The 27,803-nt window shown below is 44.4% G+C and overlaps 1 protein-coding gene across 2 annotated transcripts in view; it reads right to left on the reverse strand.

The window, feature by feature from the left end:
- Positions 1 to 915: 915 nt before the first annotated feature.
- The window catches only part of LOC139407389 (poly(A) polymerase alpha-like), a 43,125-nt gene continuing 16,237 nt past the window's right edge, over positions 916 to 27,803 (reverse strand). Inside the window, exons 10-20 of one of the 2 annotated variants that reach the window (XM_071151134.1) lie at positions 26,937 to 27,009; positions 26,064 to 26,184; positions 24,364 to 24,448; positions 10,955 to 11,008; positions 10,638 to 10,757; positions 9,878 to 9,987; positions 9,560 to 9,681; positions 9,103 to 9,378; positions 8,565 to 8,939; positions 3,252 to 3,323; positions 916 to 2,937 (exon numbers count right to left, since the gene is read on the reverse strand). In XM_071151134.1, the coding sequence (XP_071007235.1) occupies positions 2,842 to 2,937; positions 3,252 to 3,323; positions 8,565 to 8,939; positions 9,103 to 9,378; positions 9,560 to 9,681; positions 9,878 to 9,987; positions 10,638 to 10,757; positions 10,955 to 11,008; positions 24,364 to 24,448; positions 26,064 to 26,184; positions 26,937 to 27,009 (1,504 nt within the window). In that variant the 3' untranslated portion in view covers positions 916 to 2,841. Of the gene's footprint in view, positions 2,938 to 3,251; positions 3,324 to 8,528; positions 8,940 to 9,102; positions 9,379 to 9,559; positions 9,682 to 9,877; positions 9,988 to 10,637; positions 10,758 to 10,954; positions 11,009 to 24,363; positions 24,449 to 26,063; positions 26,185 to 26,936; positions 27,010 to 27,803 lie in introns of both variants that reach the window. The other variant, XM_071151133.1, reaches the window with a different exon arrangement.

Here is a 27,803-nt window from a genome sequence, read left to right on the forward strand (position 1 = left end):
AGACTGCTCCCTGGGTATACCAGTCTCTTCATCTACTAGGAGACTGCTCCCTGGGTATACCAGTCTCTTCGTCTACTAGGAGACTGCTCCCTGGGTATACCAGTCTCTTCGTCTACTAGACTACTCTGGGTATACCAGTCGTCTACTAGACTACTCTGGGTATACCAGTCTCTTCGTCTGCTAGGAGTTGAGATACTTAAGAAGCAAAAAGGAAATGTATTTCCTACTTTATACATTTACTTCAGATTTACAAATAATTTAGGATTTTTTTCTTAGATTTCACTGTAATGTGGTAAATCAAGTTAAAAAGTAAGATTTTAAAATGAACAGAAATGTGATAAAACATCTGATAATGTAAGCACTGCCATTTAAACCATAGGTCTCGTATAGCACAAATCAACAACCCAGGACTTCCCCAACTCGGTCCTGGGGCACGTTCTGGTTTTGCACTAACACTACACAGCTTATTCGAAACCATCAATCTTTAATGATTAGTTGATCAATTGAATCAGCTGTGTAGTGCTAGGACAGAAACCAAAACGTGCACCCCTTCAGTTCTCGAGGACCCGAGATGGAGAAACAGCAGGGGTAAGAAAGAGTCTGCTGGGGTAAGAAAGAGTCAGCTGGGGTAAGAAAGAGTCTGCTGGGGTAAGAAAGAGTCAGCTGGGGTAAGAAAGAGTCTGTTGGGGTAAGAAAGAGTCAGCAGGGGTAAGAAAGTCAGCAGGGGTAAGAAAGAGTCTGCTGGGGTAAGAAAGAGTCTGCTGGGGTAAGAAAGAGTCAGCTGGGGTAAGAAAGAGTCTGCTGGGGTAAGAAAGAGTCTGCTGGGGTAAGAAAGAGTCTGCTGGGGTGTTATGCGACTGTGTTGGAACTTTTTCCTCACACAGTCGTGGCTCACTTTGAACAAGAACACAAGCATATCTCCTCAACAAGACAGACCTTTATTTGTGAAAAAAAAAAAAAGTACAATACCTCATCCTTACAAATACGCATAAGAAAAAAAAAAAGCATTGTAAGAACAGGGGACATAACATTTAAAATGGTAGTCATTGAAGAAAAACATCTGTACATGTTGATTAACACACTGTAGGTTGACAGTGGTCTTCAGATTCATCATCACCATACAAGTCCACACGGTTAGCACAAACAAAACCCAAACAAAAGTATTGTTTTGTTAATACATCTAGAAAATATTGAGAAAGTTAAAATGTTAAAAGTCAGGACACATTGTTTTTAAACTTAAGAAAAAAATGAAGGAAAAAAATGACTTTGTTACTTTGTTTGCTAATCCTACTAACACATTTAAACCCGTTGACTATTCCCACAAAGTCCACGTCCATTACGACGTGAACAAGAAAATCCTAAATGAATAACCAACAAAGACAATTGTTTTTTACGAACTAAACCCTCTATGCAATGTTAGAATAATTATCTTGATTCAAATCGCACCATTTTATGCAAAAACATTTTTTTAAATCACCAAGGCGAAAGATCAAGTCCTTTATATTCTAAGCAAAAGAAAAGCATTGTTTTTCATCATTTTAATGTTATTGTACAAGACAGACACTAATGGTTACTGTACAATGCATGTATACATAGAATCTACATTTGTTCTATGCCCATTCTAATCATTTTGATTCTATACAATGTATATCTGAACGCTTCAGTCAGACACCAGACCACCTCTCTACTCTACACTCGGCCTACAGCACTCTGCTACTGCCTTTTCTTACTGTAGCAGTCCTCGGACATAAATCACAGATAATCTGAACGTCAGCGTGAATGTAGAAAGATGACTAAACTCTTAACTCCTTTTTTGTCATCTCTAGATTATAAACATGCATCCTAGACAAGAGAAACTACGCCATCCTGTTCACAGAGACATTCTGAGATATTCAGGGTTGTTTTTTTGGTCAAAGTTATTGTGTTGAACATGTGTAGTTCCAAGCGTGTAGCTGCAGGCGATGACAGCGTGGACATCTTTATGATGCGCCCCCCTCATTTCACTACCGGTATACCCTGAAGGCCACCTCGTATCCCAACAGTTACCTGACAGACAGCGACTACCTGTCCGTGGATTATAGACGGATACAGAACGGCAGCCGATTCCCTTTATATAATGACCAGGGTTATAAGTAGTGGACTATATAGGGCCTCCAAGCCAGTTCCACTTTTCATTGGTCCAGTCTAAAAAAGGGGATTGATTTAGACCTGGGACACCAAGACGTGTGCAATTAGTTACCAGGTAGAATAGAAAAGCAGCAGGCTCCTCGTAGGGGTCAGATTTGATTAACCCTGCTATAGGGAACAAGGTGTCATAACCTGTAGTCATCTCTAATCCGTTATAGAAGACCGGAAATAACAGGTTCGAACTGGCGTACTTGAGCACGTCTGTCTGTCTGCAGAGTCACGGTGACATCTTTGTGCAACATTCTACTCCTTCCAGCAGCTCTGGAAGAAGTAGGATGAAGATGCCTAAATGGTTAAGGTGAAGACACAGGGGAAGGTAAGCTGATCCCAGATCTGTGCCTATGGGACAACTTTAAATTTAACCAGTAAGGTAGAGGTTGGAAGCTGCCTGGGAGAATCCAGTAGAAGGGCAACATCGCCCTCTTGTGAAGATAGGTGCAACTACGCCCTGGCATGTCAACCGACAATGTCCCTAGTCGAGAGAGCGCTGTCTGTCTAGTCGCCTGTGCGTCCGCCCTGTCTGTCTGTCTGTGTGTCTGTCTGCAGCACTGTGGGCATTCCGTGGCAAAGGACAGAGGACAAGTAGGTCTTAGAACATCCACCGTAGCGGTCAGGGGTCGGGGAGGCTGGATTGGTGCGTCTGTCTGGCCTCTCCTACCTGCTGAGACGAAGCTTGATAGAGTTCTTCACCACTGGAATGGGGTTGGCTGGCAAGAGAGGCACGTCAGACAGATCCGTACTCACCATTCTCTGAGGGGAGAGAGAGATTATTAAGTTGTTGTTTGGCTGCAATATTCACAATATAAACAGACCAAAATGGAGAAAATTACCTGTAGCCTACCTAGAATTATATATATATATATATATATATATATATATATCTATAGAGAGAGATACTCTATTGTGAGTGTAATATTTACTGTTTATTTCCCTTTTGTTTTTGTCTATTTCACTTGCTTTGGCAATGTAAACATATGTCTCCCATGCCAATAAAGCTTTTTGAATAAAATTGAGCGAGAGAGAGGGAGAAAGAGAGGGATGGGACACAAAAGTAGAGCTGATACCGTAATGTTTGCCTCCATCTTCACTTCCCCTTCAGAAGCCGCCATCTCCTCAGATATACTGTCCTCATTGACCTGGCAACACAAGGGCCCACAGAACAGTTCATCACAACTATCATTGACCTGGCAACACCAGAACCCACAGAATAGTTTATCACAACTATCATTCACCTGGCAACACAAGGGCCTACAGAACAGTTCACCACAACTATCATTCACCTGGCAACACAAGGGCCCACAGAACAGTTTATCACAACTACCATTCACCTGGCAACACAAGGGCCCACAGAACAGTTCATCACAACTATCATTCACCTGGCAACACAAGGGCCCACAGAACAGTTCATCACAACTACCATTGACCTGGCAACACCAGGACCCACAGAACAGTTTATCACAACTACCATTCACCTGGCAACACAAGGGCCCACAGAACAGTTTATCACAACTATCATTGACCTGGCAACACAAGGGCCCACAGAACAGTTCATCACAACTATCATTCACCTGGCAACACAAGGGCCCACAGAACAGTTTATCACAACTATCATTGACCTGGCAACACAAGGGCCCACAGAACAGTTCATCACAACTATCATTGACCTGGCAACACCAGAACCCACAGAATAGTTTATCACAACTATCATTCACCTGGCAACACAAGGGCCCACAGAACAGTTTATCACAACTATCATTCACCTGGCAACACAAGGGCCCACAGAACAGTTTATCACAACTATCATTCACCTGGCAACACAAGGGCCCACAGAACAGTTTATCACAACTATCATTCACCTGGCAACACAAGGGCCCACAGAACAGTTTATCACAACTATCATTCACCTGGCAACACCAGAACCCACAGAACAGTTTATCACAACTATCATTGACCTGGCAACACAAGGGCCCACAGAACAGTTCATCACAACTATCATTGACCTGGCAACACCAGAACCCACAGAATAGTTTATCACAACTATCATTCACCTGGCAACACAAGGGCCCACAGAACAGTTTATCACAACTATCATTCACCTGGCAACACAAGGGCCCACAGAACAGTTTATCACAACTATCATTCACCTGGCAACACAAGGGCCCACAGAACAGTTCATCACAACTACCATTCACCTGGCAACACAAGGGCCCACAGAACAGTTCATCACAACTATCATTCACCTGGCAAAACACAAGGGCCCACAGAACAGTTTATCACAACTATCATTCACCTGGCAACACAAGGGCCCACAGAACAGTTTATCACAACTACCATTCACCTGGCAACACAAGGGCCCACAGAACAGTTTATCACAACTACCATTCACCTGGCAACACAAGGGCCTACAGAACAGTTTATCACAACTATCATTCACCTGGCAACACAAGGGCCTACAGAACAGTTTATCACAACTATCATTCACCTGGCAACACAAGGGCCCACAGAACAGTTTATCACAACTATCATTCACCTGGCAACACAAGGGCCCACAGAACAGTTTATCACAACTATCATTGACCTGGCAACACCAGGGCCCACAGAACAGTTCATCACAACTACCATTGACCTGGCAACACAAGGGCCCACAGAACAGTTCATCACAACTATCATTGACCTGGCAACACCAGAACCCACAGAATAGTTTATCACAACTATCATTGACCTGGCAACACAAGGGCCCACAGAACAGTTCACCACAACTATCATTCACCTGGCAACACAAGGGCCACAGAACAGTTCATCACAACTATCATTCACCTGGCAACACAAGGGCCCACAGAACAGTTTATCACAACTATCATTCACCTGGCAACACAAGGGCCCACAGAACAGTTCATCACAACTAACATTGACCTGGCAACACAAGGGCCCACAGAACAGTTCATCACAACTATCATTGACCTGGCAACACCAGAACCCACAGAACAGTTTATCACAACTATCATTGACCTGGCAACACAAGGGCCCACAGAACAGTTCATCACAACTATCATTGACCTGGCAACACCAGGGCCCACAGAACAGTTCATCACAACTACCATTGACCTGGCAACACAAGGGCCCACAGAACAGTTCATCACAACTATCATTGACCTGGCAACACCAGAACCCACAGAATAGTTTATCACAACTATCATTCACCTGGCAACACAAGGGCCCACAGAACAGTTTATCACAACTATCATTCACCTGGCAACACAAGGGCCCACAGAACAGTTTATCACAACTATCATTCACCTGGCAACACAAGGGCCCACAGAACAGTTTATCACAACTATCATTCACCTGGCAACACAAGGGCCCACAGAACAGTTTATCACAACTATCATTCACCTGGCAACACCAGAACCCACAGAACAGTTTATCACAACTATCATTGACCTGGCAACACAAGGGCCCACAGAACAGTTCATCACAACTATCATTGACCTGGCAACACCAGAACCCACAGAATAGTTTATCACAACTATCATTCACCTGGCAACACAAGGGCCCACAGAACAGTTTATCACAACTATCATTCACCTGGCAACACAAGGGCCCACAGAACAGTTTATCACAACTATCATTCACCTGGCAACACAAGGGCCCACAGAACAGTTCATCACAACTATCATTCACCTGGCAACACAAGGGCCCACAGAACAGTTTATCACAACTACCATTCACCTGGCAACACAAGGGCCCACAGAACAGTTCATCACAACTATCATTCACCTGGCAAAACACAAGGGCCCACAGAACAGTTTATCACAACTATCATTCACCTGGCAACACAAGGGCCCACAGAACAGTTTATCACAACTACCATTCACCTGGCAACACAAGGGCCCACAGAACAGTTTATCACAACTACCATTCACCTGGCAACACAAGGGCCTACAGAACAGTTTATCACAACTATCATTCACCTGGCAACACAAGGGCCTACAGAACAGTTTATCACAACTATCATTCACCTGGCAACACAAGGGCCCACAGAACAGTTTATCACAACTATCATTCACCTGGCAACACAAGGGCCCACAGAACAGTTTATCACAACTATCATTGACCTGGCAACACCAGGGCCCACAGAACAGTTCATCACAACTACCATTGACCTGGCAACACAAGGGCCCACAGAACAGTTCATCACAACTATCATTGACCTGGCAACACCAGAACCCACAGAACAGTTTATCACAACTATCATTGACCTGGCAACACAAGGGCCCACAGAACAGTTTATCACAACTATCATTCACCTGGCAACACAAGGGCCCACAGAACAGTTCATCACAACTATCATTCACCTGGCAACACAAGGGCCCACAGAACAGTTTATCACAACTATCATTCACCTGGCAACACAAGGGCCCACAGAACAGTTCATCACAACTACCATTGACCTGGCAACACAAGGGCCCACAGAACAGTTCATCACAACTATCATTGACCTGGCAACACCAGAACCCACAGAACAGTTTATCACAACTATCATTGACCTGGCAACACAAGGGCCCACAGAACAGTTTATCACAACTATCATTGACCTGGCAACACCAGGGCCCACAGAACAGTTCATCACAACTACCATTGACCTGGCAACACAAGGGCCCACAGAACAGTTCATCACAACTATCATTGACCTGGCAACACCAGAACCCACAGAACAGTTTATCACAACTATCATTGACCTGGCAACACAAGGGCCCACAGAACAGTTTATCACAACTATCATTGACCTGGCAACACAAGGGCCCACAGAACAGTTTATCACAACTATCATTCACCTGGCAACACAAGGGCCCACAGAACAGTTTATCACAACTATCGTTCACCTGGCAACACAAGGGCCCACAGAACAGTTTATCACAACTACCATTGACCTGGCAACACAAGGGCCCACAGAACAGTTTATCACAACTATCATTGACCTGGCAACACAAGGGCCCACAGAACAGTTCATCACAACTATCATTGACCTGGCAACACAAGGGCCCACAGAACAGTTTATCACAACTATCATTGACCTGGCAACACAAGGGCCCACAGAACAGTTTATCACAACTATCATTCACCTGGCAACACAAGGGCCCACAGAACAGTTTATCACAACTATCGTTCACCTGGCAACACAAGGGCCCACAGAACAGTTTATCACAACTATCATTGACCTGGCAACACAAGGGCCCACAGAACAGTTCATCACAACTATCATTGACCTGGCAACACCAGAACCCACAGAATAGTTTATCACAACTATCATTCACCTGGCAACACAAGGGCCCACAGAACAGTTTATCACAACTATCATTCACCTGGCAACACAAGGGCCCACAGAACAGTTCATCACAACTATCATTCACCTGGCAACACAAGGGCCCACAGAACAGTTTATCACAACTACCATTCACCTGGCAACACAAGGGCCCACAGAACAGTTCATCACAACTATCATTCACCTGGCAAAACACAAGGGCCCACAGAACAGTTTATCACAACTATCATTCACCTGGCAACACAAGGGCCCACAGAACAGTTTATCACAACTACCATTCACCTGGCAACACAAGGGCCCACAGAACAGTTTATCACAACTACCATTCACCTGGCAACACAAGGGCCTACAGAACAGTTTATCACAACTATCATTCACCTGGCAACACAAGGGCCTACAGAACAGTTTATCACAACTATCATTCACCTGGCAACACAAGGGCCCACAGAACAGTTTATCACAACTATCATTCACCTGGCAACACAAGGGCCCACAGAACAGTTTATCACAACTATCATTCACCTGGCAACACAAGGGCCCACAGAACAGTTTATCACAACTATCGTTCACCTGGCAACACAAGGGCCCACAGAACAGTTTATCACAACTATCATTGACCTGGCAACACAAGGGCCCACAGAACAGTTCATCACAACTATCATTCACCTGGCAACACAAGGGCCCACAGAACAGTTCATCACAACTATCATTCACCTGGCAACACAAGGGCCCACAGAACAGTTCATCACAACTATCATTGACCTGGCAACACAAGGGCCCACAGAACAGTTCATCACAACTATCATTGACCTGGCAACACCAGAACCCACAGAACAGTTTATCACAACTACTAGGCCGGGGCAGTATACCGTATACCAAGGTATTTGGTAAAAGCCACAAGATGGTTTTTCAACACCATCCAAACTATTTATTTGAAGTTTTTCAATAAATGTGAATATCTATAGTCAACTTCTGCAATACAATAGGAGACGCAGAGACATAAAAATGGTATCCATACATGAAATTGGGCCATGACGATAAGCTTGTTGTGTACCTCTGCCTCCACAGAGGTGCCCCCCTCTCCCTCTCCAATGCTAGCTGCACCACTATCCTCTGTCTTTGTCTCTGGGACTATGGAGGGGTCCTCCATCTGGTGCTCCTTAGGGCTCTTCTCCTCCAGCACCTCCTGGTTAGGGGTCTTGTGGGCCACTGGGGGACCTATGGTGGGGGGAGGAGAGGGGGTCTTGTGGGCCACTGGAGGACCCATGGTAGCGGGAGGGGAGGGGGTTTGGGGGGCCGCTGGAGGACCCATGGTAGCGGGAGGGGAGGGGGTTTGGGGGGCCGCTGGAGGACCCATGGTGGGGGGAGGAGAGGTGGTCTGGCTGCTGGGGACAGAGTCTCCTGAGGTCTGTCTCTCAGTGGCTGACTCCTACAGGAAACAGAGGAGAACATTATCAAACAGGATCAATAACTGGAGTCTACTGTCCCAAAATGGCAGCAACAAACACCTGCAACAACAATAACCTTGTACATGGTGTGTACATCCTGTAAACTCCTGGCTGCACGATGGCAATTAATATTGAATAGAATACCTCAGAGTCTGATTTTAACCTCTTCCTCTCTTCTTGCATAGGGGAACCAGGTCTCTTCACAGCTGGCGGACTCATAGTGGAAGCTTGGATCTCTGGTTGGCTGGCTGCTGCCGCGATGGGACTGGGAGGGGGACCTAGCGGGCCACTCTTCACTGGGGTCGACGTGGGCACTGCGGCTGACAAGGCTGTGGGGGAGGGCACTGACATGCTGTTGTCACTGTCCAGCGATAGGTCCAGACTACTGTCATTCATCTGACGAAGCCCCTCTGTAGAGTGCTGGAGGACAGAACAGAATTACACGGGTAACAGGAAGCAGTCAGTCAGCGAAATTAGAGACAGAGTATCTGTTCCACTTCTAGAGAGTTAAAAACACCAGCTGAAGATGCATATCTGAATGGTCAATAACATACGTAGGTTGATCAGAGGTGGAGGATAAGGAAATGGGAGTCTGTCATACCTTTCTGCGTTTGGGCATGACCAGGCTGGGCAGTAGCTGATGCAGTTGTCTCTTCTTCACATGCATGGCCTGGATCTTCATGTCTGCCTCAAACATCTTACTGCTGATCGCCTGGCGATACACTGCAGGAAACATTTAGAAAATAACTAGGATTATGGTCCTTGTTATAGAACATTAGCATCAGTTTGTGTCAAATAATAGATACAATAGATACAAATACAGAAAACAGGACAATAATCTTCCAAATCTGGAACGTTTCTAATTCTACATCCCATGGCGTTCCCATGGCGATCGACTGTTTGAGTGAGGTGATCATACCCGTGTCAGTAAAGGACTGGATGTCAATGGTCAGGTCAACGTTGAGGTTCTCTGATGTCTCCATCTTCTTAAAGATAACCCCTATCACCCACATGGTGCTGACCTCCTCTCTGAGACAGACAGAGACACAGAGATACAGAGACACAGAAAGAGAGACACAGAGAGAGAGAGACACAGAGAGAGAGAGAGACAGAGAGAGAGAGAGACAGAGAGAGAGAGAGAGAGAGAGAGAGAGAGAGACACAGAGAGAGAGAGACAGAGAGACAGAGAGAAAGAGACACAGAGAGAGAGACACAGAGAGAGACACAGAGAGAGAGACAGGGAAACAGAGACACAGAGAGAGAGACACACAGAGAGAGAGAGAGAGACACAGAGAGAGACACAGAGATACAGAGACACAGAGAGAGAGACACACAGAGAGAGACAAAGAGAGAGAGACACAGAGAGAGAGAGACACAGGGATACAGAGACACAGAAAGAGAGACACAGAGAGAGAGACACAGAGAGAGAGAGAGAGACAGAGAGAGGGAGAGAGACAGAGAGAGAGAGAGAGAGAGACACAGAGAGAGAGACACACAGAGAGAAAGACACACAGAGAGAAAGAGACACAGAGAGAGAGAGACAGAGAGAGACACGGGGATACAGAGACACACAGAGTTATAAAAGAAAGAGACCTTGTCCATGGTCAAGTAAGAGTTTGTTACAATCTTGCATAAATAAATGAAATCAATGAAATGTCCCAGCTCAATAACAAACTCACTTCTCCCTGCTTTCCTTGGGTCCAGGGAATGACTGGGGGTTGACATGGGCCAACGTTATGAACTCATTCTTCTCCAGGTTTCCCACAAGGATCCTGATCTTAGACTCAACTAGACCAACCCTGCAGGGACAGAGACAAACAGTACTTTTAGCAATCTATTACCCAACACTAGTCTGATAAAAGACTCATCTTTTGGCTTTAGGAGCAACATTGAAACAGATGAAATGCAATACATGGTACACACCAGGTCTCCACCCCTCATCATCTAATGCTCATCAAGGTGTTTCCAGTTTGTATATGTTTTTGTCAATACTCACCATTCCAGGTGCTGCTTCTCGGTGGGGGCGCTTGCTAGCAACACAATATAATGCCTTGGAACATAAGAGACAGAACAATACCATTACACCCTAAAAGACAGAGGCCAGGCTAGGAACCCAGGCTAGGAACCCAGGCTAGGAACCCAGGCTAGGAGAGAGGCACTGAGAGGCCCGGATCAGATCGGCACCGCTCTCACAGCATGTCATGGAAATATATATTTTTTTTTATATATTAAAAACACACTTCTCTCAAACTGCTACAAACTACAGGACTAATACCAAAGTGTGTGTTAAGGCAATGAATGATAGACACACAAACGTCAATAGTCTACGTGAATCTGTCTTACAGCAACACGTCACAGTATCAGCTACAACTGCTCCACAGCACATCAAACTAGTCAGATAAAACCAATAGAACTAACACAATCATTTACTCTCCAAATCATCATGTCAGAGAACGAACCTGATTCAGTCTAGAAAACATATCTTACACAATATTAAAAAGTATCCTGATAGTCACTATTATACTAAAACTGAGCAAAACTAGTATGTCTGTGTACAATCTCTACGCAGTTACCACGGTAGCCCCATAAAGTTCTCTACGCAGTTACCACGGTAGCCCCATAAAGTTCTCTCTATGCAGTTACCACGGTAGCCCCATAAAGTTCTCTACAGTTACCACGGTAGCCCCATAAAGTTCTTTCTACGCAGTTACCACGGTAGCACCATAAAGTTCTCTCTACGCAGTTACCACGGTAGCACCATAAAGTTCTCTCTACGCAGTTACCACGGTAGCACCATAAAGTTCTCTCTACACAGTTACCACGGTAGCACCATAAAGTTCTCTCTACACAGTTACCACGGTAGCCCCATAAAGTTCTTTCTATGCAGTTACCACGGTAGCACCATAAAGTTCTCTCTACACAGTTACCACGGTAGCCCCATAAAGTTCTCTCTACGCAGTTACCACGGTAGCACCATAAAGTTCTCTCTACGCAGTTACCACGGTAGCACCATAAAGTTCTCTCTACGCAGTTACCACGGTAGCACCATAAAGTTCTCTCTATGCAGTTACCACGGTAGCCCCATAAAGTTCTCTCTACACAGTTACCACGGTAGCACCATAAAGTTCTCTCTACACAGTTACCACGGTAGCCCCATAAAGTTCTTTCTATGCAGTTACCACGGTAGCCCCTTAAAGTTCTCTATACACAGTTACCACAGTAGCACCATAAAGTTCTCTCTACACAGTTACCACGGTAGCCCCATAAACTTCTCTCTACGCAGTTACCACGGTAGCACCATAAAGTTCTCTCTACGCAGTTACCACGGTAGCACCATAAAGTTCTCTCTACGCAGTTACCACGGTAGCACCATAAAGTTCTCTCTATGCAGTTACCACGGTAGCCCCATAAAGTTCTCTACAGTTACCACGGTAGCACCATAAAGTTCTTTCTACGCAGTTACCACGGTAGCCCCATAAAGTTCTCTCTACGCAGTTACCACGGTAGCACCATAAAGTTCTCTCTACGCAGTTACCACGGTAGCCCCATAAAGTTCTCTACGCAGTTACCACGGTAGCCTCATTAAGTTCTCTCTACGCAGTTACCACGGTAGCCCCATAAAGTTCTCTCTATGCAGTTACCACGGTAGCCCCATAAAGTTCTCTACAGTTACCACGGTAGCCCCATAAAGTTCTTTCTACGCAGTTACCACGGTAGCACCATAAAGTTCTCTCTACGCAGTTACCACGGTAGCACCATAAAGTTCTCTCTATGCAGTTACCACGTTAGCCCCATAAAGTTCTCTCTACACAGTTACCACGGTAGCACCATAAAGTTCTTTCTACGCAGTTACCACGGTAGCCCCATAAAGTTCTCTCTACGCAGTTACCACGGTAGCACCATAAAGTTCTCTCTACGCAGTTACCACGGTAGCACCATAAAGTTCTCTACGCAGTTACCACGGTAGCCCCATAAAGTTCTCTACGCAGTTACCACGGTAGCACCATAAAGTTCTCTCTACACAGTTACCACGGTAGCCCCATAAAGTTCTCTACAGTTACCACGGTAGCGCCATAAAGTTCTCTCTACAGTTACCACGGTAGCACCATAAAGTTCTCTCTACACAGTTACCACGGTAGCCCCATAAAGTTCTCTCTACGCAGTTACCACGGTAGCACCATAAAGTTCTCTCTACGCAGTTACCACGGTAGCACCATAAAGTTCTCTCTACAGTTACCACGGTAGCACCATAAAGTTCTCTCTAAGCAGTTACCACGGTAGCACCATAAAGTTCTCTCTACGCAGTTACCACGGTAGCACCATAAAGTTCTCTCTATACAGTTACCACGGTAGCCCCATAAAGTTCTCTCTACACAGTTACCACGGTAGCACCATAAAGTTCTCTCTACACAGTTACCACGGTAGCCCCATGAAGTTCTTTCTATGCAGTTACCACGGTAGCCCCATAAAGTTCTCTATACACAGTTACCACGGTAGCACCATAAAGTTCTCTCTACACAGTTACCACGGTAGCCCCATAAAGTTCTCTCTACGCAGTTACCACGGTAGCACCATAAAGTTCTCTCTACGCAGTTACCACGGTAGCACCATAAAGTTCTCTCTACGCAGTTACCACGGTAGCACCATAAAGTTCTCTCTATGCAGTTACCACGGTAGCCCCATTAAGTTCTCTCTACGCAGTTACCACGGTAGCCCCATAAAGTTCTCTACAGTTAACACGGTAGCACCATAAAGTTCTCTCTATGCAGTTAGCACGGTAGCCCCATAAAGTTCTCTACACAGTTAACACGGTAGCACCATAAAGTTCTCTACAGTTACCACGGTAGCACCATAAAGTTCTCTCTATGCAGTTACCACGGTAGCCCCATAAAGTTCTCTACACAGTCACCACGGTAGCCCCATAAAGTTCTCTACAGTTACCACGGTAGCACCATAAAGTTCTCTCTATGCAGTTACCACGGTAGCCCCATAAAGTTCTCTCTACGCAGTTACCACGGTAGCACCATAAAGTTCTCTCTACGCAGTTACCACGGTAGCACCATAAAGTTCTCTCTAAGCAGTTACCACGGTAGCACCATAAAGTTCTCTCTATGCAGTTACCACGGTAGCACCATAAAGTTCTCTCTATGCAGTTACCACGGTAGCCCCATAAAGTTCTCTCTATGCAGTTACCACGGTAGCCCCATAAAGTTCTCTACAGTTACCACGGTAGCACCATTAAGTTCTCTCTACGCAGTTACCACGGTAGCACCATAAGGTTCTCTCTACACAGTTACCACGGTAGCCCCATAAAGTTCTCTACACAGTTACCACGGTAGCCCCATAAAGTTCTCTACAGTTACCACGGTAGCACCATAAAGTTCTCTCTACGCAGTTACCACGGTAGCACCATAAGGTTCTCTCTATGCAGTTACCACGGTAGCACCATAAAGTTCTATACAGTTACCACGGTAGCACCATAAAGTTCTCTCTACGCAGTTACCACGATAGCACCATAAAGTTCTCTACAGTTACCACGGTAGCACCATAAAGTTCTCTCTACGCAGTTACCACGGTAGCACCATAAAGTTATCTCTATGCAGTTACCACGGTAGCACCATAAAGTTCTCTACAGTTACCACGGTAGCACCATTAAGTTCTCTCTACGCAGTTACCACGGTAGCACCATAAAGTTCTCTCTACGCAGTTACCACGGTAGCCCCATAAAGTTCTCTCTATGCAGTTACCACGGTAGCCCCATAAAGTTCTCTACAGTTACCACGGTAGCACCATTAAGTTCTCTCTACGCAGTTACCACGGTAGCACCATAAGGTTCTCTCTACACAGTTACCACGGTAGCCCCATAAAGTTCTCTACACAGTTACCACGGTAGCCCCATAAAGTTCTCTACAGTTACCACGGTAGCACCATAAAGTTCTCTCTACGCAGTTACCACGGTAGCACCATAAGGTTCTCTCTATGCAGTTACCACGGTAGCACCATAAAGTTCTATACAGTTACCACGGTAGCACCATAAAGTTCTCTCTACGCAGTTACCACGATAGCACCATAAAGTTCTCTACAGTTACCACGGTAGCACCATAAAGTTCTCTCTACGCAGTTACCACGGTAGCACCATAAAGTTCTCTCTATGCAGTTACCACGGTAGCACCATAAAGTTCTCTACAGTTACCACGGTAGCACCATTAAGTTCTCTCTACGCAGTTACCACGGTAGCACCATAAAGTTCTCTCTACGCAGTTACCACGGTAGCACCATAAAGTTCTCTCTACGCAGTTACCACGGTAGCACCATAAAGTTCTCTCTACGCAGTTACCACGGTAGCACCATAAAGTTCTCTACAGTTACCACGGTAGCACCATAAAGTTCTCTCTATGCAGTTACCACGGTAGCACCATAAAGTTCTCTACAGTTACCACGGTAGCACCATTAAGTTCTCTCTACGCAGTTACCACGGTAGCACCATAAAGTTCTCTCTACGCAGTTACCACGGTAGCACCATAAAGTTCTCTCTACGCAGTTACCACGGTAGCACCATAAAGTTCTCTCTACGCAGTTACCACGGTAGCACCATAAAGTTCTCTCTACGCAGTTACCACGGTAGCACCATAAAGTTCTCTACAGTTACCACGGTAGCACCATAAAGTTCTCTCTATGCAGTTACCACGGTAGCACCATAAAGTTCTCTACAGTTACCACGGTAGCCCCATAAAGTTCTCTCTACACAGTTACCACGGTAGCACCATAAAGTTCTCTCTACACAGTTACCACGGTAGCCACATAAAGTTCTTTCTATGCAGTTACCACGGTAGCCCCATAAAGTTCTCTATACACAGTTACCACGGTAGCACCATAAAGTTCTCTCTACACAGTTACCACGGTAGCCCCATAAAGTTCTCTCTACGCAGTTACCACGGTAGCACCATAAAGTTCTCTCTACGCAGTTACCACGGTAGCACCATAAAGTTCTCTCTACGCAGTTACCACGGTAGCACCATAAAGTTCTCTCTATGCAGTTACCACGGTAGCCCCATAAAGTTCTCTACAGTTACCACGGTAGCACCATAAAGTTCTTTCTACGCAGTTACCACGGTAGCCCCATAAAGTTCTCTCTACGCAGTTACCACGGTAGCACCATAAAGTTCTCTCTACGCAGTTACCACGGTAGCCCCATAAAGTTCTCTACGCAGTTACCACGGTAGCCCCATTAAGTTCTCTCTACGCAGTTACCACGGTAGCCCCATAAAGTTCTCTCTATGCAGTTACCACGGTAGCCCCATAAAGTTCTCTACAGTTACCACGGTAGCCCCATAAAGTTCTTTCTACGCAGTTACCACGGTAGCACCATAAAGTTCTCTCTACGCAGTTACCACGGTAGCACCATAAAGTTCTCTCTATGCAGTTACCACGTTAGCCCCATAAAGTTCTCTCTACACAGTTACCACGGTAGCACCATAAAGTTCTTTCTACGCAGTTACCACGGTAGCCCCATAAAGTTCTCTCTACGCAGTTACCACGGTAGCACCATAAAGTTCTCTACGCAGTTACCACGGTAGCCCCATAAAGTTCTCTACGCAGTTACCACGGTAGCACCATAAAGTTCTCTCTACACAGTTACCACGGTAGCCCCATAAAGTTCTCTACAGTTACCACGGTAGCGCCATAAAGTTCTCTCTACACAGTTACCACGGTAGCACCATAAAGTTCTCTCTACACAGTTACCACGGTAGCCCCATAAAGTTCTCTCTAAGCAGTTACCACGGTAGCACCATAAAGTTCTCTCTACGCAGTTACCACGGTAGCACCATAAAGTTCTCTCTATACAGTTACCACGGTAGCCCCATAAAGTTCTCTCTACACAGTTACCACGGTAGCACCATAAAGTTCTCTCTACACAGTTACCACGGTAGCCCCATAAAGTTCTTTCTATGCAGTTACCACGGTAGCCCCATAAAGTTCTCTATACACAGTTACCACGGTAGCACCATAAAGTTCTCTCTACGCAGTTACCACGGTAGCACCATAAAGTTCTCTCTATGCAGTTACCACGGTAGCCCCATTAAGTTCTCTCTACGCAGTTACCACGGTAGCCCCATAAAGTTCTCTACAGTTAACACGGTAGCACCATAAAGTTCTCTCTATGCAGTTAGCACGGTAGCCCCATAAGGTTCTCTCTACACAGTTACCACGGTAGCCCCATAAAGTTCTCTACACAGTTACCACGGTAGCCCCATAAAGTTCTCTACAGTGTGTATGTGACAAATAAAATTTGATTTGATTTGATTTACAGTTACCACGGTAGCACCATAAAGTTCTCTCTACGCAGTTACCACGGTAGCACCATAAAGTTCTCTCTACGCAGTTACCACGGTAGCACCATAAAGTTCTCTCTATGCAGTTACCACGGTAGCACCATAAAGTTCTCTACAGTTACCACGGTAGCACCATTAAGTTCTCTCTACGCAGTTACCACGGTAGCACCATAAAGTTCTCTCTATGCAGTTACCACGGTAGCACCATAAAGTTCTCTCTACGCAGTTACCACGGTAGCACCATAAAGTTCTCTACAGTTACCACGGTAGCACCATAAAGTTCTCTCTATGCAGTTACCACGGTAGCACCATAAAGTTCTCTACAGTTACCACGGTAGCACCATTAAGTTCTCTCTACGCAGTTACCACGGTAGCACCATAAAGTTCTCTCTACGCAGTTACCACGGTAGCACCATAAAGTTCTCTACAGTTACCACGGTAGCACCATTAAGTTCTCTCTACGCAGTTACCACGGTAGCACCATAAAGTTCTCTCTACGCAGTTACCACGGTAGCACCATAAAGTTCTCTCTACGCAGTTACCACGGTAGCACCATAAAGTTCTCTCTACGCAGTTACCACGGTAGCACCATAAAGTTCTCTACAGTTACCACGGTAGCACCATAAAGTTCTCTCTATGCAGTTACCACGGTAGCCCCATAAAGTTCTCTCTACACAGTTACCACGGTAGCCCCATAAAGTTCTCTCTACACAGTTACCACGGTAGCACCATAAAGTTCTCTCTACACAGTTACCACGGTAGCCCCATAAAGTTCTTTCTATGCAGTTACCACGGTAGCCCCATAAAGTTCTCTATACACAGTTACCACGGTAGCACCATAAAGTTCTCTCTACACAGTTACCACGGTAGCCCCATAAAGTTCTCTCTACGCAGTTACCACGGTAGCACCATAAAGTTCTCTCTACGCAGTTACCACGGTAGCACCATAAAGTTCTCTCTATGCAGTTACCACGGTAGCCCCATAAAGTTCTCTACAGTTACCACGGTAGCACCATAAAGTTCTTTCTACGCAGTTACCACGGTAGCCCCATAAAGTTCTCTCTACGCAGTTACCACGGTAGCACCATAAAGTTCTCTCTACGCAGTTACCACGGTAGCCCCATAAAGTTCTCTACGCAGTTACCACGGTAGCCCCATTAAGTTCTCTCTACGCAGTTACCACGGTAGCCCCATAAAGTTCTCTCTATGCAGTTACCACGGTAGCCCCATAAAGTTCTCTACAGTTACCACGGTAGCCCCATAAAGTTCTTTCTACGCAGTTACCACGGTAGCACCATAAAGTTCTCTCTACGCAGTTACCACGGTAGCACCATAAAGTTCTCTCTATGCAGTTACCACGTTAGCCGCATAAAGTTCTCTCTACACAGTTACCACGGTAGCACCATAAAGTTCTTTCTACGCAGTTACCACGGTAGCCCCATAAAGTTCTCTCTACGCAGTTACCACGGTAGCACCATAAAGTTCTCTCTACGCAGTTACCACGGTAGCACCATAAAGTTCTCTACGCAGTTACCACGGTAGCCCCATAAAGTTCTCTACGCAGTTACCACGGTAGCACCATAAAGTTCTCTCTACACAGTTACCACGGTAGCCCCATAAAGTTCTCTACAGTTACCACGGTAGCGCCATAAAGTTCTCTCTACACAGTTACCACGGTAGCACCATAAAGTTCTCTCTACACAGTTACCACGGTAGCCCCATAAAGTTCTCTCTAAGCAGTTACCACGGTAGCACCATAAAGTTCTCTCTACGCAGTTACCACGGTAGCACCATAAAGTTCTCTCTATACAGTTACCACGGTAGCCCCATAAAGTTCTCTCTACACAGTTACCACGGTAGCACCATAAAGTTCTCTCTACAGTTACCACGGTAGCCCCATAAAGTTATTTCTATGCAGTTACCACGGTAGCCCCATAAAGTTCTCTATACACAGTTACCACGGTAGCACCATAAAGTTCTCTCTACACAGTTACCACGGTAGCCCCATAAAGTTCTCTCTACGCAGTTACCACGGTAGCACCATAAAGTTCTCTCTACGCAGTTACCACGGTAGCACCATAAAGTTCTCTCTACGCAGTTACCACGGTAGCACCATAAAGTTCTCTCTATGCAGTTACCACGGTAGCCCCATTAAGTTCTCTCTACGCAGTTACCACGGTAGCCCCATAAAGTTCTCTACAGTTAACACGGTAGCACCATAAAGTTCTCTCTATGCAGTTAGCACGGTAGCCCCATAAAGTTCTCTACACAGTTAACACGGTAGCACCATAAAGTTCTCTACAGTTACCACGGTAGCACCATAAAGTTCTCTCTATGCAGTTACCACGGTAGCCCCATAAAGTTCTCTATACACAGTTACCACGGTAGCACCATAAAGTTCTCTCTACGCAGTTACCACGGTAGCCCCATAAAGTTCTCTACACAGTTACCACGGTAGCCCCATAAAGTTCTCTACAGTTACCACGGTAGCACCATAAAGTTCTCTCTATGCAGTTGCCACGGTAGCCCCATAAAGTTCTCTCTACGCAGTTACCACGGTAGCACCATAAAGTTCTCTCTACGCAGTTACCACGGTAGCACCATAAAGTTCTCTCTAAGCAGTTACCACGGTAGCACCATAAAGTTCTCTCTATGCAGTTACCACGGTAGCACCATAAAGTTCTCTCTATGCAGTTACCACGGTAGCCCCATAAAGTTCTCTCTATGCAGTTACCACGGTAGCCCCATAAAGTTCTCTACACAGTTAACACGGTAGCACCATAAAGTTCTCTACAGTTACCACGGTAGCACCATAAAGTTCTCTCTATGCAGTTACCACGGTAGCCCCATAAAGTTCTCTATACACAGTTACCACGGTAGCACCATAAAGTTCTCTCTACGCAGTTACCACGGTAGCCCCATAAAGTTCTCTACACAGTTACCACGGTAGCCCCATAAAGTTCTCTACAGTTACCACGGTAGCACCATAAAGTTCTCTCTATGCAGTTGCCACGGTAGCCCCATAAAGTTCTCTCTACGCAGTTACCACGGTAGCACCATAAAGTTCTCTCTACGCAGTTACCACGGTAGCACCATAAAGTTCTCTCTAAGCAGTTACCACGGTAGCACCATAAAGTTCTCTCTATGCAGTTACCACGGTAGCACCATAAAGTTCTCTCTATGCAGTTACCACGGTAGCCCCATAAAGTTCTCTCTATGCAGTTACCACGGTAGCCCCATAAAGTTCTCTACAGTTACCACGGTAGCACCATAAAGTTCTCTCTACGCAGTTACCACGGTAGCACCATAAGGTTCTCTCTATGCAGTTACCACGGTAGCACCATAAAGTTCTATACAGTTACCACGGTAGCACCATAAAGTTCTCTCTACGCAGTTACCACGATAGCACCATAAAGTTCTCTACAGTTACCACGGTAGCACCATAAAGTTCTCTCTACGCAGTTACCACGGTAGCACCATAAAGTTATCTCTATGCAGTTACCACGGTAGCACCATAAAGTTCTCTACAGTTACCACGGTAGCACCATTAAGTTCTCTCTACGCAGTTACCACGGTAGCACCATAAAGTTCTCTCTACGCAGTTACAACGGTAGCCCCATAAAGTTCTCTCTATGCAGTTACCACGGTAGCCCCATAAAGTTCTCTACAGTTACCACGGTAGCACCATTAAGTTCTCTCTACGCAGTTACCACGGTAGCACCATAAGGTTCTCTCTACACAGTTACCACGGTAGCCCCATAAAGTTCTCTACAGTTACCACGGTAGCACCATTAAGTTCTCTCTACGCAGTTACCACGGTAGCACCATAAGGTTCTCTCTACACAGTTACCACGGTAGCCCCATAAAGTTCTCTACAGTTACCACGGTAGCACCATAAAGTTCTCTCTACGCAGTTACCACGGTAGCACCATAAGGTTCTCTCTATGCAGTTACCACGGTAGCACCATAAAGTTCTCTCTATGCAGTTACCACGGTAGCACCATAAAGTTCTCTCTATGCAGTTACCACGGTAGCCCCATAAAGTTCTCTCTATGCAGTTACCACGGTAGCCCCATAAAGTTCTCTACAGTTACCACGGTAGCACCATAAAGTTCTCTCTACGCAGTTACCACGGTAGCACCATAAGGTTCTCTCTATGCAGTTACCACGGTAGCACCATAAAGTTCTATACAGTTACCACGGTAGCACCATAAAGTTCTCTCTACGCAGTTACCACGATAGCACCATAAAGTTCTCTACAGTTACCACGGTAGCACCATAAAGTTCTCTCTACGCAGTTACCACGGTAGCACCATAAAGTTCTCTCTATGCAGTTACCACGGTAGCACCATAAAGTTCTCTACAGTTACCACGGTAGCACCATTAAGTTCTCTCTACGCAGTTACCACGGTAGCACCATAAAGTTCTCTCTACGCAGTTACCACGGTAGCACCATAAAGTTCTCTCTACGCAGTTACCACGGTAGCACCATAAAGTTCTCTCTACGCAGTTACCACGGTAGCACCATAAAGTTCTCTACAGTTACCACGGTAGCACCATAAAGTTCTCTCTATGCAGTTACCACGGTAGCCCCATAAAGTTCTCTATACAGTTACCACGGTAGCACCATAAAGTTCTCTCTATGCAGTTACCACGGTAGCCCCATAAAGTTCTCTATGCAGTTACCACGGTAGCACCATAAAGTTCTCTCTATGCAGTTACCATGGTAGCACCATAAAGTTCTCTACGCAGTTACCACGGTAGCACCATAAAGTTCTCTACACAGTTACCACGGTAGCACCATAAAGTTCTCTACAGTTACCACGGTAGCACCATAAAGTTCTCTCTATGCAGTTACCACGGTAGCACCATAAAGTTCTCTCTATGCAGTTACCACGGTAGCACCATAAAGTTCTCTCTACGCAGTTACCTCGGTAGCACCATAAAGTTCTCTCTACGCAGTTACCTCGGTAGCACCATAAAGTTCTCTCTACGCAGTTACCACGGTAGCACCATAAAGTTCTCTCTAAGCAGTTACCACGGTAGCACCATAAAGTTCTCTCTATGCTCTGTGTGGAACAGCTCTTCCTTGCATCTTGTTCAAAACCACCTCACTGTTCGTCCAATCACAGGAGCTTGTACTCTGATTATTTCCCATGAGGTTACAATATTTTAATAGGGATAAAATGACAAGTAGATGATTACGGGAAGGATAGTTTTTCCATTTTCAGGCCACATTGAAAATAAAAAAAGGTCTGAGCCCGGGATAAAATGACAGATTTATTCAAACAGTACAGAGAAACCAGTAAAATCAGCAGGATGGTCTGATTCTGAAATCTATTAATCAAGCCTGATGTGTAAGAGTCTAACCTGGATGACAATCAAAGTGGAATTACTCCTCTAATGCTCCTGTCCAATCCACAGGCTGGATGTATTTATTCACTTAAAATGATCATCCATTTTTTTTCAGGCTCTCCAGTGCTATAAAAGGCCATCCAGAATGTCCTGTTGTATTGTCTCCTTGTCTCAGCCAGCAACCCAGAGGAATAGGAGTTGTATTTAAGGCAGGGTGTGCTGTCAACAACCCAGGAGGAGGAGTTGTATTTAAGGCAGGGTGTGCTGTCAACAACCCAGGAGGAGGAGTTGTATTTAAGGCAGGGTGTGCTGTCAACAACCCAGGAGGAGGAGTTGTATTTAAGGCAGGGTGTGCTGTCAACAACCCAGGAGGAGGAGTTGTATTTAAGGCAGGGTGTGCTGTCAACAACCCAGGAGGAGGAGTTGTATTTAAGGCAGGGTGTGCTGTCAACAACCCAGGAAGAGGAGTTGTGTTTAAGGTAGGGTGTGCTGTCAACAACCCAGAGGTGGTGTGCTTAGCCAGGGTGTGCTGTAGGCAATATAATCAACATTTTTCTGGCCAAGAAAGGGTGGATGGATCGAACTGATTTGCCAGAAGACTTTGAGGGTATTTCACATCAAATGGAGCACTCCGGTAATGGACCATTTTGGTAAATGAAGGAGAGGATTGGATCACTAAACTTTCTATAGAACACTTAAGACAAAGGGGAGGGGATTGGGCAGCAAAAACGCTCTGCATTGTGAAAATAGGTCTACACGTTGATTGGGGCTGCAAAAGGAGCAATGCCTCTTGGGTAACAGAACTGTGGCCACTGTCCTATCATCATGCTCTTGCATACCACTGATAAACCAATTAAAAACGTATCTATATCTAAAAACCTATCTAGCTATGTAAGAAAGTGTTCTTAACTGACTTGCCTAGTTAAATAAAGCTGAAATGAAAAAAATAACAAATAATTGTAAATAAATTTTTCTACACACAGATTTCAACACAACATTTCTCTATACACAGATTTGAGCAGAACTGCTAAGTGACAATGGAATCCAGGATGTGAGTTAGTGATCTGGATTCATGTATAGAATTAAACTGAAAGAATGACGCTTTCATTTTTGGTGTGCTTCACACGACTTCTGGCTAATGCTAGTGCAACAATTTACGGATTTATCATGATCAAAAAAACTAAAATAAAATAAAAACATGTCTACAAAATCAAGACTAACAAGAAATACATTGTGCAAATTGTGAACTAAAGCATTTTATTTGGGATTTGATAGGACAATATAACAAGACAAGGAAACTGTACAACTGAAGTACCTACCTTTTAGTAAAATATACAAACATCAAATATTGAGTTGTGCTTACATTAGAGGCACAGTCTATACTAAATATTACTGAGACACTGGGCTTCAGGCCCTGCATAACGTTAACATAGTATTTGCGTTTATGATAATTGTTTTGTGAATCAAAGAGGATGCTTAGGTAAGAAGAAAGATTATTTTGAGTCTTGTATGAAAGTCTGAAGTGTATATTTAATAATTACAAGTAAGTCAAACTGAAGGAGTGGATTACATATACAGTTGAATATAAAAAGACGAAAAGGAGAGCTTCACATTTACTGAAAAGTACGTTGGTATATTTAGAAAATAGAAACCTTTATTGAAATAGTTGGTTTGTCTCACCATGCGTGTCCCACAGGATAAGCTGTTTAATACATACTTGTATTTCTGAAAGAAGTTTGGTGCGTCAAATAGTTTGGACCACTCTGCTTTACTCTGCAAAATGTCATCTGTGATGGACAGACCTGTGGGAGGAAGGAAACCTTGTTTACCAACAGGGAGAATGAGGAAGGAAACCATGATAACCAACAGGGAGAATGAGGAAGGAAACCTTGTTTACCAACAGGGAGAATGAGGAAGGAAACCATGATAACCAACAGGGAGAAGGAGGAAGGAAACCGTGATAACCAACAGGGAGAAGGAGGAAGGAAACCGTGATAACCAACAGGGAGAATGAGGAAGGAAACCGTGATAACCAACAGGGAGAAGGAGGAAGGAAACCGTGATAACCAACAGGGAGAAGGAGGAAGGAAACCGTGATAACCAACAGGGAGAATGAGGAAGGAAACCGTGATAACCAACAGGGAGAATGAGGAAGGAAACCTTGATAACCAAAGGGAAACTTGTTAACCAACGAGAACCAAAGGGAAACTACCATCGCTCAGTCAGACTGCTCTATCAAATCATAGACCTAATTAGAACATAATAACACACAGAAATATGAGCCTTAGGTCATTAATATGGTCAAATCCGGAAACTATCATTTCGAAAACAAGACGTTTATTCTTTCAGTGAAATACGGAACCGTTCCGTATTTTATCTAACGGGTGGCATCCACCAGTCTAAATATTCCTGTTACATTGCACAACCTTCAATGTTATGTCATAATTACGTAAAATTCTGGCAAATTTAGTTCACAATGAGCCAGGCTGCCCAAACTGTTGCCCTGACTCTGCGTGCAAGAGAAGTGACACAATTTCACCTGGTTAATATTGCCTGCTAACCTGGATTTATTTTAGCTAAATATGCAGGTTTAAAAATATATACTTCTGTGTATTGATTTTAAGAAAGGCATTGATGTTTATGGTTAAGTACACATTGGAGCAACGACAGTCCTTTTTCACGAATGCGCACCGCATCGATTATATGCAACACTTGACATGCTAGATAAACTAGTAATATCATCAACCATGTGTAGTTAGCTAGTGATTATGATTGATTGATTTTTATAAGATAAGTTTAAAGCTAGCTAGCAACTTACCTTGGCTTACTGCATTCATGTAACAGGCAGGCTCCTCGTGGAGTGCAATGTAATCAGGTGGTTAGAGCGTTGGACTAGTTAACCGTAAGGTTGCAAGAGTGAATCCACGAGCTGACAAGGTGAAAATATGTCATTCTGCCCCTGAACAAGGCAGTTAACCCACCGTTCCTAGGCCGTCATTGAAAATAAGAATGTGTTCTTAACCGACTTGCCTAGTTAAACAAAAGGTGTAAAAAATACAATTTAAAAACAAAAAAATCGGCCAAATCGGTGTCCAAAAATACAGATTTCCGATTGTTATGAAAACTTGAAATCGCCCATTCCGATTAATCAGTCGACATCTATTAGGAACCCCTTCAAAAATAACTAAAAAAGGCCAGACTAGATGGAATTTACTTGATATGCATGCAAAACTTACATTTGACGAAACTTCCCTTTGACATCAATGTATCATTTATGTGAATGTTTGAGTAAGTTTCTTACTCGAGTCTCTGAAGTTAGGACACTGATCTGAGGGGTTTTGTATAAAAAGAGCACAGAGGGGCCTGTGGATGCAACAGTTTGTGTATAAGAGTTAGAAATCGAGACGGCCAACGGACCCTGTTTGAACTCGTCCACCATGACAGCCCGTGTGGAGACGGAGACGTTGTAGGTGGAGTTCTGCTGGGGGTAGGCTGGTGTGATGATGGGCATCAGGTGGTACCGGTCACTGGGTGTCACCTGGAACAACACAGTGACACATTCTCAGAGTTATATCCTACATGGGAATATAGGGCCACTAGCAGGGTTGGAGTCAATTTAATTTCAATTCAGTCATATCTTACATGGGAATATAGGGCCACTAGCAGGGTAGGAGTCAATTTAATTTCAATTCAGTCATATCTTACATGGGAATATAGGGCCACTAGCAGGGTAGGAGTCAATTTAATTTCAATTCAGTCATATCTTACATGGGAATATAGGGCCACTAGCAGGGTAGGAGTCAATTTAATTTCAATTCAATCATATCTTACATGGGAATATAGGGCCACTAGCAGGGTAGGAGTCAATTTCATTTCAATTCAGTCATATCTTACATGGGAATATAGGGCCTCTAGCAGGGTAGGAGTCAATTTCATTTCAATTCAGTCAGTTGTATGATATATTAAGTCTCAAATGCAGTTGAATCAAATTGGTTGTAGTGGAACAGATAAGTAACTGACTCGGGGTTGAGATCACAGGTAAAACCCCTGGCCCTAGACTTTAACTGGTTGATACAAGTGGGATGTGTCTTGGAGGAACAGGTGTTTATAACAGCTTAAAAAAAATACATGAATAAAAATATTTATATTTATTTTAAAAAATAAACCCCCCCCCTTTAGTTGGCAGCTCAGCTAGTAAAATGCTCTAGGCAGTTAAGTTCATGTTTATGACAGTCCTTGATCTATTAGTGTTGCTCAGGAAAGGACTTGTATCAGCATGACCAACATTACCCTGGGGTCCCAGACTGGCAGGTTCAGGTTGCAGTCCTCGGGCTGCTTCAGGAGAACCGGGTTTGGCCATTCCCTGCAACACAACACAATTCAAGTTCAGCGTGATGATACAGACCGAGTATAGCATCAGTCAGCCAATCCTTTGCACTAGCCATCTTGCTTCGCTATGTTCCTAAGAAATACAGGAGTAATTAAGGCTGCCAAAAGCACCAAGGACTGAGAAAATGTGATGACAATCAGGGTTTCTCTGAATCAAAAAGGGCACGGCTACATTTTACATTTTAGACCGTCGGCACGGCTACATTTTAGAGGCCTCCATCTTGGCACTGTAGAGATATTGCATTCTTAAGCCAATTGCCACAATTCTATAAATATCTCTATAGAGCAAAGTTGTAATTTATTTTTTTATTTTTTTAAAGCTAATTTTCTGCAATTCTACACATTTTGCCATGGAGCGGAGTGAAAATGTTGCAGTTTTAAAAGATGTTCCCTGCAATTCTGTGCATTTTGCCATGGATAATGCTGTGTTCTTTTGCTCAAACATAACAAAATGAACACAGCTAAATTCATTGTTTTGGGAATTTTCAATTCTCCGACTGTCTAGCTTTTATTTTGGTGATTGTTAGTTCTGAAAGACTAGATTATATTAAAAAATAGATATATAGAATGTAGAAAAGATAACCTGTGGTTTTAGTCCTTTGAGTTTACACAAAGCTTTTAGACGACCCGAAAATCAATTTAGGTAGCCCCCTAAGGACTAGAATGGCAGAACAATCCTTGATCATAATATTTAAAGGGTGTCTATTAAATCCCGCTTCATAACAGGGAAATGCCGGCTTTGGTCGTAAATTGTTTTATTTAAAGACA

This window comes from Oncorhynchus clarkii, chromosome 4, assembly GCF_045791955.1.
Source record: "Oncorhynchus clarkii lewisi isolate Uvic-CL-2024 chromosome 4, UVic_Ocla_1.0, whole genome shotgun sequence".
Taxonomy (NCBI): domain Eukaryota; kingdom Metazoa; phylum Chordata; class Actinopteri; order Salmoniformes; family Salmonidae; genus Oncorhynchus; species Oncorhynchus clarkii.